Here is a 13340-nt window from a genome sequence, read left to right as displayed (position 1 = left end):
TATTTTTATTGATAAGTTATTATTTTCTTTTATTATGATTAATTTTTATATTATAAATTTATAATAATTTTTTTTATTATATATATGAGTTTTTATTATGATTTAATATTATTTTTATATTTTAAATATTTAAATATTTCTTGACTTATTAAAAATCGACTTATTATTATTATTATTATTATTATTATAATATGTTATGTGGAAATATATAATTCCATTTCTTCTTCTTGAATGGAAGTTTGCATATTTTTTTTGTAATAATGAGTTATTATACCAGCACCTAATGCATCCGCCACAATATTTAAGGTGGTTCTAAAACGATCTCTAAAAATTAAATTTATATTAATTTTTATAAATAGATATTTAAAAATATATAAATGCAATCATAAGATGCTTACACAAACCAATCAATCGCAATAATTAATGAAACATCTTCTACTGGAACTCCCACGGAATTTAATACCATTATTAACATTACATAACCACCGCTTGGTAAGCCAGCAGCACCAATACATGATAGAGTACATGTTATGCTGCAAAATTTTTTAATATTATTATGTTATTAATTATAATACAGATTAATTTAGAGAAATACAAACCAGATTATAATAATTTTAAATAATGAAAATTGTAATCCATGCAATTGAATTATGAAAATTGCACCAATACTTTCATATAGTGCTATACCATCCATGTTTATAGTTGCACCAATTGGTACAATAAATCTAGATATTTTAGAAGGTATTCCAATATGTTTTAAGCATGATATTGTTACTGGAACTGTAGCTGTACTAATTATTAAATATTTATAATAAGTAATAATATTTATTAATAAGTAATAAAAATAAAAATTTTATTTTAATTGATTACCTTGATGATGTACCAAATGCTGTGACAAAAGCTGGTCCAAGGTTAACTATAATTTTGTATGGGGATTGACGAGTACATATAAAATATAATAAAGGAAGTAATATTAAACCTTGTATGAGTAAACCACTGAAAACAGTTAAAATATAAATTCCAAGTTGTTTTATTACATTATTAAAATCTTCCACTTCAAGAATTTTTGCAGAAATAAGAAATAATGCACTTATTGGTACAAGCCTATTACAAAATGAATGTTTACATATAATAAAAACTTATTTCTTTCTTGTTTAAATATTTAAGAGTATGTAATTTTACATTATTGTCCAACTCATAATTTTCATCATTGCATCTGATAAAGATTGAAAAAAATTTATTAAAGGTTCTCCTTTAGCATCTATATTTCCAATTGCAAGTCCCAAGATTAAACTAAAGGCTACTAATCCTAAAACATTTGTTCCTGCTATATTAATATGATTTATTTCCCATTCATCGATTGGTACTAAAAAATAAAAATTAAGTTTTTAATTTAAGTTTTACAAATTTAATTTCTCTTTATTGTTATGTTACATACCTGATTCATTTTTTGATTTTTCTAATACAGTTTGATACTAAAAATATTTTATTTATTTTTTTTGTTGTTAAATTAAATTAATTGTAATATGTGAAAGATAAAAACATAAAATGTTATTACCTGAAATAAACATGCATTCACTATATTTTCTGGTATGAAATTTCTGTAATATAAATAAAAAAATAAATTTAATAAATAAAAACACAAAATAGGATTTGATTATTATTATTATGAATAAAGTACCGAAATAAATCTAAAATTGTATCCATTGTTATAAATGATCTGGTTGCATTTTGTGATATGATATTTTTATTTTTAAGTAAATCACCAGGTCTTATTGTTTGAACAAGTATAACACTTAATATAATTCCAAGTAGTGTTGTTGTAATATAGTAATATAGTGCCATTGTTCCAATATGACCTACGTATATTTAAAAATTTTTTACTATGTAAAAAAAAGTTCTTATTTGCAAATAGATAGAAAAACAATTTAAAGTAGTTTGTATTTAAGTTGACTGACCTGATTTTTTTAAGTTGCAAGTAGCACTCACTATACTAGATGTTATAAGAGGTAGTATTAAGCAATTTACTAATCTCATGAATAGTTCTCCAGGAAATTTTAGATACATTATATCTCGTTTAGACCATGGTTGAAGAGTAAAAGTTTTAAGAACAAATCCTAATAAAATTCCAGTACATACACCAATAATTGTTCTTAATATTAGTTTTTGCTTTAATATTTTTTTAAAAGTATTCATTTTATATTAATTTATCAATACTTTATTTTATATTTTTATCTTATATTTTTATTATTTCATATATTGTAATATTTTAATATATTAAAATCATTAAACTTGTTTATTTTTTTTTGCATAAATATTAATAATGCAAAATTTTTAAAAATATTTTCTATATATAAAAGATAAGATTTCTTATTTGACAATATGATAAAATAGAATTCCTTTTTTTCTATAAAGTTTTCAGAAACAAATTACGTTTTATAGTATCTACAATTTTATCTAATGTATTAGGAATATAAATGAAACATTTCTTAAAAATAGAAAATATTACCTTGAGAAAGATATCTTTTGACAATGAATGTATTTATGACTCTTTTATATGATATGAAGATAGATAGAATCATCATGATAATGTATAAGATAAATTTAGTTTCATCTATAACTAGACTCGTTTTAGAAAAAATTATTTTAATAAATTTATCATCGAATTATTTATTTAAAGGTGTTTTAGAGGATCTTTATGATGTAAATAAATAAATAACATTGATATTTTGCTTTTTATTTATTTTGCATCTATTACAATATAATAAATACGATCGTGCACAATACATGAAAGATGTGTATTTACACACGTTTTTATTAATTTTCAGGCCATAATTTTACGTATTTGTAATTGAATTTGCATTATCATGCTATATTTTTTTTCGTTTAATATAATTTATACATATCTTTACAATGCTGCAACATTCACATCACATTATGAATTTCATTTGCATCCAGTCTTCTGAAGAAAAAAATTTCATAATATATCATCTTTTTTCATTAAAATCATAATTATTTAAATTTTAAAGGTTTCAATAATTAATTCATTTTTTTTTCGTTTATATGAAGTATATGAGATCAATAAAGAATTTTATTAACGTTACATTTATACAAAGTCACGTTTCGTAAAGTTTACATATCTAGATCTACATATTTTTCTATACTGTTTAATATTTGGTTTTTTTTTATTTTATTTTATTACGCAATTTTTGTTTTTATTATTTTCCTTTTGACTGAAATTCTTATTATTTTTTAAATCTATTTTTTCATGTGAGGTAATTTGATTTTGCTCAAATAAAAAGAGAAAAATTTATTTATTGACTTCCGTTTTTTGGTGATTACGATTCGCCAGCCGCAATAACGGATTCCAGTATCTCGCCGAGATGTTTCTGAGAATACAACCTATATTACAAAAAATTAAGATTTTAATTAATTCTTTGTTTTTACTTTCGAACATTTTATCGTTATGTAAACAATAACTTAACACAACACACTTAAACATATTGATTAGTGAGATGGTTATTCTGAAAAGATTAAAACATTAAATCTTTTTAAAAACTCATGTTTTTTATGCTAAATTTCTAATTTTATTGAAAAATCTAAAATTATATAAGAGTTATTTCTGATCATGCAAAATATTTATATGTTATAATTTAGTAGAAAAGGAATATAAAAAATCTACTGATACCACTTCCAAAATTGAACACTGTAATTACAGTGCATAAGGATTAGCTACTTCTATATTTTTTATATATAGGATATTAATGTATTTATGGAACATTTTTAGAAAATTTTCAAAATTCAAGAAGTCAAAACAAATAAAAAATTTGATATATAAAAATATTGATTGAGACTTATTTATTAAACACTTTAAGTTTTCATTAGATAAAGTGAAACAGAGAAAAAGACAGATGAATTTCAGTTACATCATTATCTTTTTCCATCTTCATTTCATTTATAATTTAATAAATAAACTTCAATCGACATTTTTATATATTAACTGTTGTGTTTGTTTTGGCCTGCAAAATATCATATGTCACAAATATATTAATGCCCTATATATGAATATATATATATTATATATGTATTTATATATATATATATATATATATATATATATATATATATATATATATATATACATATTGTATATACATATATCATTCAAATACTGTTTAAAAAAAAGTAACTTAAAAATTTATCACTCAATAATCTTTAAATTAAAATTGAATTAAATGAAACTTGAAGGGATGAAAAAATTTAATTTCTAAATACTAAGTGAGTGATTAAATGGAATTTATAATTATGTATATTTGTGAAGCATAATAAAATTATGCAGTGCATTTCAAAGAAAAATATAATAAATACATTACTATAAATATTTATACAATATTATATGAATTGAAGATTTTTTATGTATTTATTCCTTCTTTACAATTATGTAAAATATTTGTTTTCCTAGACTTCTATTGTGACCTTCAAAAGTGAAATTATATTAATACCTGTCCCTACAAAGGCGTTTCCTTTCGTGCCTCAGCCTTCCACTGAAATCCATTAACTCGTGTTGTGATAGGTTTGTTTCTATTAGTTGCATTTTCAATTCCATTTCTAACACCTGCTACTAATCTCATGGCTGGATTCGAAACCAAACCATTACGCTTTGGTTTTGCATTACTTGCACTGTAATAAAAAATTATTTATCTTAAAAAGATACTTTATTTAATCTTTTATAATTAATTTTTCCAGTATATTTTAAAAATTGTTTGCAGTTAAATACATATATTCATAATTAATATTTAAAGCAATGCATATAAAGAAACTTTTATAAATATTTGAAGAAATATTTATTATTATTATATATTTATTATTAAAATAAATCTTACCTAGCAGGTGTATGATCTGAGGCATGTTTTACGCTTCTGCCAACACCAGCACCACTGTTACCCAATATTATTCTCATATGAGTATCTCTAGTGAAATGAGTGTCGGCTGAATTTCTTTTTTCATCAAGTCCATTTTTTTTGTCTTTTGTCACACTTAAACCTAACATTTCGTTCGTTAATTCAAATGGTTTGCTAATTTCATTTTTATCTATAATTTCGGTCTTTATATTAATCGGTTCGTAAATAGCCGATGTATGATTATATCCTCCGATCTGCACTTTATATGGTACATTTTGATTTCCAGTCAATAATGATACTCCAAGTTGATTCTGTATCACATTCGCCGCGGTCTGAGCACTAGGTGGACTTGTGTTTGTTGGCGAATAGGGTATCAGGCTGTCACTTAACGGCGAATGAGGTGGTGAAGCGTAGATAGGACTTTGCGGTTCACTTTTCAGAGGCGATAAAAGTTTGCTGAGTGGACGACTCTTCGCTCCCCTCGAGCATTGTTGCAGTTGTTGCGTGAAAGATAATGGTGTCTAAAATTATAGCAGTCAGATGATGCGGGGTTCCCATAAGAATCAAATTCGTAGCGTGTATAGATCGAGTTGGTCTTTAATTTTTAAATAAAAATCAATCGAATGCTTTAAATGTGAGATAAGATTGTTTGAGTTAATAGTTAAACAAAATCTTCATACGAAGAGTGATCTCTTAAAAAAAAAAAAAAAAAAAAAAAAACGATCTGTACACGAGTGCATAAAAACGGAATGAACAAAACATGCAATTAAAAAGAGATGATGAGAACCGATTGGAAGTGGTATCGGAAAATTTGAATTGACTCCTTAAATTACACAAGAAAGTTAATAAAAAAAGCAACAATGTTGTTACCTACTTTTATTACCTGATTCACCATCGAATTCTGATTAAATTTCCCTTGATCACTTTTCGTGCTACCGGTCAGGTTGCTACTAGATTTGCTGTTGCTGGAATTATTTCCCAGAGACACGCAGCTTCTTCTTTTTGTCGAATCCGGCGATTCTGCCGGACTATATTGAGTTGAAAGGGGATTCAAAATTGCGGATGATGGTTTTGTTTCTGCTGTCGAATTTGATGTTACTGAAGTAGCACTACTACTTCCGCCTGTATTATAATAAACAATTAATAACGCAATTTCAGATCAAAAAATTGTAAAAATTATTAATAAATTAATGAACCTCCATTGATGCCAGGCCTTAAACTTCGTTGATTAGCCGAATATTCTTCGAGCAGTCTTACTACCGTGTCATGGCCGCTTTTGGCAGCCACTTTGATAGCATTTCGACCACAATGATCAGAGTGGCTGGGATCAGCACCGTGATTTAAGAGTGCTCGTACGCAATGTTCATGACCTTCTTGTGCGGCGATACCTAATTAATATTGATTTTTAATAATTATTTTATACTAGTTTCATTATTATTTTACAAATGAAATTTGATTATTATTATTACCTAAAGCTGTTGCTCCTTGGTTACAAGTATGATCAGGAGTTGCTCCATGTTCAAGGAGCAATCTGACAATGGCTGCATGACCTTGCCAGGCTGCAGAATGTAAAGGAGTTCTATTCTCATTGTCACAAGCATTTACACTGGCGCTACCTTCTGTTAATAACAAAGCTACCATTTCGACATGTCCCTGCCAAGCACTTACATGCAGAGGAGTTCGTCCCTGTAATTTTATATTAAATTTACAATTGTAAATATAAAAAACAAAAAAAAATAGATTACTATAAACACAAAAGAAATTTTTATCATATAATGTAATATTATACATATACAATATGTTTATTATAAGAAATAAGAACAATGTATCTTCTTTCAAATCTTTGGAAGAAGCCAAAAAAAAAAGTTAGTATAAAAAAATTGAAATTTATTAAATTATAAGTAATTTAAATTCGCATAGAAACAAGATAAAAAAAAAGTACAATTTTCATCTCGTTTTGTTTAACGCAAAATTCAATTGCTTGTAATTGCGGATTTTTATTCAAATATATATATTTTTATATGTTTTACATATTTTATATAAATGAATTTACTTTTTTTTCTTTTGATTCTTACTTTTATTTGCATGATAGTTGAATATTTAATCATATTTTAAATAAAATTTCTGTTATGATATAAATTAAAATATGATATGATCGAATGTTGGAAAAATTCTGAATTTATTTCTAAAAGCAATATTAAATTACATAAAAATTTGTAGATTTTTTCAACTTAATTTTTTCAAATAAACAATAGAAATAAAATGTTAAAAATTTTTGAATTAATTATATGTGTTAATATCGCGCAAAAAGCATACGAAAGGAAATAAAAAAATATTGAAAGCGATAAAAAAATCGATTTATAAAAATAAAAATCTTCAATTTGACAAAAATTTTCAGTGGTATATTTTTATAGAACAAATCTATTTTGAAGAAGATTGTAAATTTTTGTAAGATTTTTATAAGATTTAAATTATTATAAAAATTTTTCATTTACTTCTGAATCCCTGCTTTCCACATCTGCTCGGGCATGCTCCAACAAAAATCGTGCCATTGCCAATCTGTTCTCTAGAGCAAGAATATAAAGAGTGCTTCTTCCATCAGCATCTTTTGCATTCACATCTGCATTATGAGCTAATAGCACTCTGACAGTATCGTAATGACCTTCCAAAGCTGCAAGTCTGTAATAGTTTTTGATTATCGTGAACATATCTTAGAAAATAAAATTTATACAAGATATCAGAGTATCACTACCAAGTTACCTGAGAGCAGTTTTTCCATCATGAGCATGTTGATCGATTGGCGCTCCATGCTGTTCTAACAGTCTTTCAACTAATGCAGCATGTCCTTCTTGTGCAGCCAACATTAGTGCACCTTTTCCATCATTGTCAGTTTCATCAATTTTGGCTCCTGCTTCTAGTAGTGCTTCGCAAACGTCGATGTGACCTTCGAATGCTGCATAATGTAAGGGTGTCCAACCTGAATTGTCTCTATGTTGCTCGTCTAAGCCTAAAATTTCAAAAATTTTATAATCACTCTGTTTATAATCTAATAATGAAACTAATTGGAAAAGGAAAAAGAAAAAAAGAAAAAAAAAGGTGATAGAAAATTTAGAAAAGACGAGATATTGTACCTCGATCTAATAATTGTTTCACTACATCTGTGCCGCCTTGAGCAGCAGCCACGCTCAAAACTGTTCTGCCCTCGTTATCAATGCTATCAACGTAACATCCCCAAAATAAGAGAAGAGCAACTACTGATCCATGGCCCATACTAGCAGCTGCCCACAAAGGTGTGCGACCCGTAGCATCGCAATGATCTACATCTGCCTCGTATTCCAACAATAATTCACAAACGTCTCTGTGTCCTTCGAATGCAGCCACTAACAATGGTGTCATACCATCCTTATCCTGATGATCGACTGCAGCTCCTCTTTCCAATAGAATCGTAACTACCTGTGACAGAAGATTATATCGTTTAGTAAAAACAGTTAAATAAAAGATTAAGCAAATAAATAATTTTTCTCATTTCAATGAAATTAAAAACTTTTACATGCTTCTCAAATGATTCGATTGCTTATTCTTATATTTATATTATACTTATATTTTGTTTTAATCTTTTATAGTATTCAATCAACGTATATATTTAGATGATTAAGGATTTGCAATATCTGTTACAATTTGCCTAAAATCAATTAATTCATTAATCCTAGAAAGAGGAAGACTCTTCGAGTTCATTTAAGAAACTTTCTCAGAAAAAAAAAAAAATTTAAAAAAAAAAAATATTATTTTTTTCATTCTAAAAATTTCCAAAAAATTATTTATTGTCATTTTTTTTTAATTTCAGCATTCACGTGGAATTACATATACTTCTTTCTATTTTCTTTTTTCTCTGACTTTCTTGAGTCTAAATCTTTCTAGGCTTAATTACCTCTCCGCCGTACACTTACAATTTCCTTATGCGTTTTAGATGTATATAGATCATGATATGTGGTAATAAGAAATAGTATGACGCGATAATGGAATGATATTAAATAAACTTAATCTCTCATCGTTAGAAATATGTGTGACAAAAAATAATATTTGTTCTTATACAGCAATAAATCTTGCAAATATCTCATCCTCGCTTGTCCCATTACGCGTTTTTCTCGCGCGATAAACATTCACGAATACGAGGGGAACATAACTAACTTTTGCATAGCCATGATTGGAAGGGACACAGAGGGCAGCAACGCTGAGTGCAGTCCTTCCATCGTTATCGGCGTGATCGATCTCCGCGCCGAAGTCTAGAAGATGTTCGACGATCTCGCTGTGACCCATGTAAGCAGCGGCAATTAAGGCGGTTCTACCCTCGTCATCTGTTCTGTTCACGTCGGCGCCGTGCTGTAGAAGCGCTTTAACGATGTCCTCGTGGCCACCCCAAGCGGCTGCTCTGAGCGCGGTTCGTTGATCCCAATCGGCGCAATCCACCATTGCCCCGTGTTCCAGCAGCATTTCGACTACCTATATTTTTATTTCACCATTTATATTTCACTTTCACTTCTTATTACATTTCAATATTTCCAATCCCCTCATTAAATATTCATATGTATGTATATAATACAACATTTTAACGATTTTACTTGTTCAACTATGAAAGAAAGATGATGATCGTCGAGGATAGATGATAATGCAATTGTTCTTTCTTATTGTTCTCTTTTATCGATTATTTAATGATTATTTATTTATCTTTTAATGATTACCTGAGTATGTCCACCCCAGGCAGCAGCCCTGAGGGCTGTCCATCCATCGCAGTCTGCATGATCCGCACAAGCCCCAGCAGCCAACAGAACTCGTACCACATCCGCATAACCATGCCTGGCAGCAAGATTCAAAGGTGTTTGACCGTGACGATCAGTAGCTTCCAACTTTGCCTGAAGAAATTAAAAATTCTGAAATATATATGTGTGATATAAAGAGATTCAATTTATGTGAATATCTACTTTATATGGAATAGTTGCCAAAAGTTTTTAAATAAATTATATTTTTGTTTAAATTATATTTAAAAACAAATTCTTTTTATCAAAAATTTAATTTAATTTCTTTTTATTAAAAATTGTATTTTCTAAACCATGCTATGTATTATATTTTATAAAACTATGCTCGTATATTAAATACTTGTTTGTAAAAAATTCATTTTCAATAATGTATTCCAGCTGCAGTTGCAAACTTTTGACAGATATTATATTTATGATAATGGAAAAGAGGTAATGTTTTGGTTAATATTTTATAATCACTTTTGCATTAAGCCTAATTTCATTTATAAAAATATATGTTTATACGTATTTATGAAAATATAAGAACTTTGAAAGATCGATTCCAAATATTAAAACAAATGAAAACATTTGATATATAGAAATTTATTAATTGAGAATATTTATTTAGTCATAAACAATTCAAATTTACATTAGATGAATCGAAATAGAAGTAAAGGTATCTCATTCTATTTTCATCTTGCTTTATCGAATAAAAACTCAATTTATTAAATAAATTATCTTCAACTAACATTTTTGTACACCAATTTTTATGTTTGTTTTAATCTCTCTAATACGTTCTATATTTTTATAAAATATATCTTGTATATATTTAAATCTTTTATGAATTGTGAGCCTCTTTTCATTACTTCATTCCTTTCATTGGATATAAATTATAAGAATTTATATCTGAAATTGAATTCCATGCAAATATGATGAGAAACTGATTCATACTGTTATATGTATATTATAATTTTTATGCAAAATTTGCTTTTGTATCATAGAACATCCTTTATATTATGCTTTAAAAATGACGAAAGTTTATTTTTTTCAAATTTTACTATTTTTTTACATATATTTACATATAGAAACACACATGGTGAACGTTGATCGATACTTTTAAAAATGTTTCCAATGATAGTTGGTACAAATGATGATGTTGCGCTTTAAAAATGGGGATTCTTACCTGTGGACACGTCGCTAGAGCCAGCTCCAGCAGAGATGCATTACCATCTGCAGCAAGCGTGTGCAGTACTGTTCGTCCGCAAGAATCAGCTTGATTGATGTCCCCGCTTTCGCCGAGTAGTTCCGTTAATGGTTCGCTGGGAGATTCATCCATAGGGCTTACATCTTGCGAGACCTGCGACAAAGACCATTTTATCTGTTATATAAATTCCATTTCTACAAAGGAATTGCATTTGAAAAAAAAAAAAAAAACAAGATGAAGGAAAATTCATTTTGAAGAATCATTTAATTTAATTCTCCGACAGATAATTTCATATTTTTTTCAAGTACAAACAATCTAGGTCTTTTTTTTATTATTCTAGATTTTGGAAAAATTTGAAAAAATTCTGAAATAAAATTTGGATAACTAATCAACGAAAATCGAGATCCAAAAAGGACATTTATGAAGTATCTGTATAATAAATATAAATTTAATCTCAATAATCTTCGATTCGAAATTGTTTTGATTTCATTGAACATAAAAAAAGAACGAAATGAACGAAATAGAAAGAGAGTCAAAAATTAAAATAAATATACGAGTTTTGTTATTATAGATGATAAGAGCGATCCTCTGAATGATGGAATAATGAACAGAGTTGTCACAAAATAATCAATAGTGACGTAAGATAATAGAAAAGTAGAAAAAGCAATGTGGTGTTCCATAATTTTTTCATCAATTGCCAGATATCTAAATAAAATAGCTGCCAATGACATCAACGTGTAGCAAAGTAGCAACGTGAAGAAACTGTAAGAAAACCATTTCCCTTATATCCGTTATATAACGTTTCTGTACTACACCAATATGATGTCACTGTTCTCATGCGAAAATTCGCCAAAGGGGAATCATTTTTAACAATAAAGAAAACAGCGTCAACTGTCCCCGTTTAGCAATTCTATCCTCAACGTAGAACTTGTCAAACACTAGACACGTAGAGTCCCTTCCGGCAACATTGCTTGCAACTCTGTTAGAAACAAGAGATTCGTTACAGCGACGAATCTTTGTTTGACAGTTTTAGTTTACCAGGCATTTATGCCGTAAATTATTCTATGCAGTTATCCAACTTTTATATCAGAGTTTCTAATTTAATATAGAAAAAAGTGATCGTTAAGTGAAATGTTTGAAATTTTTTCAATAAGAGATAAAAACTCGTTTCAAAGAAATTCAACAATTTTGTTTTTCTTTTTTCGAATGATCCAGGTTATCTACGAAGGATAAACAATTCCTGAAAATGCAAACTGCCAAAGATTATTATTAATTACTTGACTAGAAGAGACAGCATCCTTATTGGCATCGTCTTCGACAATTTTCTCGGATGGTTTGGCTCCGGCATCGATCAACAACTTCAACAACTTCACCTCTTGCCTGGGCCAAAGAATGCATTCAGAACTGTCCAGGTAACAGTCTTCTATAGGTGCTCCACTGCCCACCATCCAGACCACTTGAAGCGTGTGCACATCCAGGTTACAATTTGTGGTAGCTATACTCGTTATGGCTCGTTGCAGATGTTGTCCTAACACGCAGATCTCGTCGGCGTTTAATTCCGGCCCACGAAGGGTATAATAAGCGGCCAACATTGCGTGACCCTCAATAGCGGAACATAAATATTTCTGCGTGCAATGTTTCACGTCCAGCAACCATTCTGCGAAACTATGATGGAATAACATCAACGCTCCTGCACGGGAGACAGAGATGACTCTGCGCAAAAGGTGCAAACGCCTGTTGAAGTCTTCTATGGTGATACTCGTGCATGCCGTTTTTACGCATTTGTAGAGTATCTCCTGCGTGATTGGTAGTTTCGCGGCCAGTATCACGTTTAGCAAAGGTTGAACTTTGGCAAATTGCTTTCTACTGAAGAGTCTTTGACACAGCCATAGGTAGAGACCGTTCAGGGTTCCTGGTATCTCGCGAACCTCGCGTAGCACGATAAAGTTCTCGGCCACGCCGTCCAGAACTTTCTCCAGGTACAGGAAACAGCCGTTGCTCTTGATGTGCAGCTGGTTTAGCATCTCGGCTGTGTCGCGCGAGATGTGCTGCCTGGGTGAATGAAAATTCAATCGTTTTTATCGCTTTATCTATTATTGATCGTTTTATAAAGAAAAGTATATGTCTGTTATTCTTTTTGCTCGAAAAGAATAACAGATTTCAATGATATTGAAATACGTTGTTAACACGTTCATCGCCATCTTTATATGGGTGACGCTTTCTTCTTCTTTCAAAAAATAAGATTTTAACCATTTACATTTGTATTTATATTTAAGAAAGTTATCAATCAAGTAAGAAGAGCCCTCTAGAATGTTATATTATATTATATATAATTATATTATACATATTATTTATTAATGTAAATATATGTATAATAATAAAATATAGGATAGCGATTATATGGCGATATATGAATGCAAAGAGTTGAAGCGGAATTTTAAA

At 28.7% G+C, this 13340-nt stretch overlaps 2 protein-coding genes and 2 long non-coding RNA genes across 8 annotated transcripts in view; 2 read left to right on the top strand and 2 right to left on the bottom strand.

Annotated features, from left to right (window-relative positions):
* Window positions 1–2: 2 nt before the first annotated feature.
* Window positions 3–2479, bottom strand: LOC100863981 (excitatory amino acid transporter 3). Its single transcript, XM_012493231.3, has 9 exons — window positions 1959–2479; window positions 1682–1859; window positions 1559–1601; window positions 1439–1475; window positions 1183–1366; window positions 871–1104; window positions 600–791; window positions 399–533; window positions 3–324 (listed from the first exon to the last, which is right to left on the bottom strand). The coding sequence occupies exons 1-9, from the start codon at window positions 2194–2196 to the stop codon at window positions 195–197; spliced, it is 1371 nt and encodes a 456-aa protein (XP_012348685.2). The 5' UTR covers window positions 2197–2479; the 3' UTR covers window positions 3–194.
* On the top strand, window positions 492–1647 carry LOC147658735 (uncharacterized). Its single transcript, XR_015292482.1, has 2 exons — window positions 492–741; window positions 902–1647. It is a non-coding gene; the product is annotated as an uncharacterized LOC147658735 (long non-coding RNA).
* Window positions 2480–2721: 242 nt separating the features above from the next.
* Window positions 2722–13340, bottom strand: part of LOC100869566 (uncharacterized) — a 304803-nt gene continuing 294184 nt past the window's right edge. Inside the window, exons 8-20 of one of the 5 annotated variants that reach the window (XM_086909671.1) lie at window positions 12176–12950; window positions 10878–11051; window positions 9641–9811; window positions 9090–9401; window positions 8033–8354; window positions 7662–7908; window positions 7397–7580; window positions 6371–6587; window positions 6098–6289; window positions 5776–6023; window positions 4884–5422; window positions 4503–4680; window positions 2722–3402 (exon numbers count right to left, since the gene is read on the bottom strand). In XM_086909671.1, coding sequence (XP_086765797.1) covers window positions 4509–4680; window positions 4884–5422; window positions 5776–6023; window positions 6098–6289; window positions 6371–6587; window positions 7397–7580; window positions 7662–7908; window positions 8033–8354; window positions 9090–9401; window positions 9641–9811; window positions 10878–11051; window positions 12176–12950 — 3553 coding nt within the window. In that variant the 3' untranslated portion in view covers window positions 2722–3402; window positions 4503–4508. The remainder of the gene's footprint in view (window positions 3403–4502; window positions 4681–4883; window positions 5423–5775; window positions 6024–6097; window positions 6290–6370; window positions 6588–7396; window positions 7581–7661; window positions 7909–8032; window positions 8355–9089; window positions 9402–9640; window positions 9812–10877; window positions 11052–12175; window positions 12951–13340) is intronic. The other 4 variants (XM_086909678.1, XM_086909687.1, XM_031919759.2 and 1 more) reach the window with 4 other exon arrangements.
* On the top strand, window positions 9100–9933 carry LOC147658734 (uncharacterized). The gene is made up of 2 exons (XR_015292480.1): window positions 9100–9339; window positions 9660–9933. It is a non-coding gene; the product is annotated as an uncharacterized LOC147658734 (long non-coding RNA).

This window comes from Apis florea, unplaced genomic scaffold (assembly GCF_048593485.1).
Source record: "Apis florea isolate Af1SG1 unplaced genomic scaffold, ASM4859348v1 contig_1789_pilon, whole genome shotgun sequence".
Taxonomy (NCBI): Eukaryota; Metazoa; Arthropoda; class Insecta; order Hymenoptera; family Apidae; genus Apis; species Apis florea.
This window is presented reverse-complemented; position numbering and strand designations above follow the sequence as displayed.

Coding starts and splice junctions, on each gene's coding strand:
- LOC100863981 (XM_012493231.3), bottom strand. CDS start 2,196: ATGAATACTTTTAAAAAAATATTAAAGCAAAAACTAATATTAAGAACA. Junction 1,860..1,958: donor TTGCAACTTAAAAAAATCAG/GTCAGTCAACTT, acceptor AAATATACGTAG/GTCATATTGGAACAATGGCA. Junction 1,367..1,438: donor AAAATCAAAAAATGAATCAG/GTATGTAACATA, acceptor TTTATTTTTTAG/TACCAATCGATGAATGGGAA.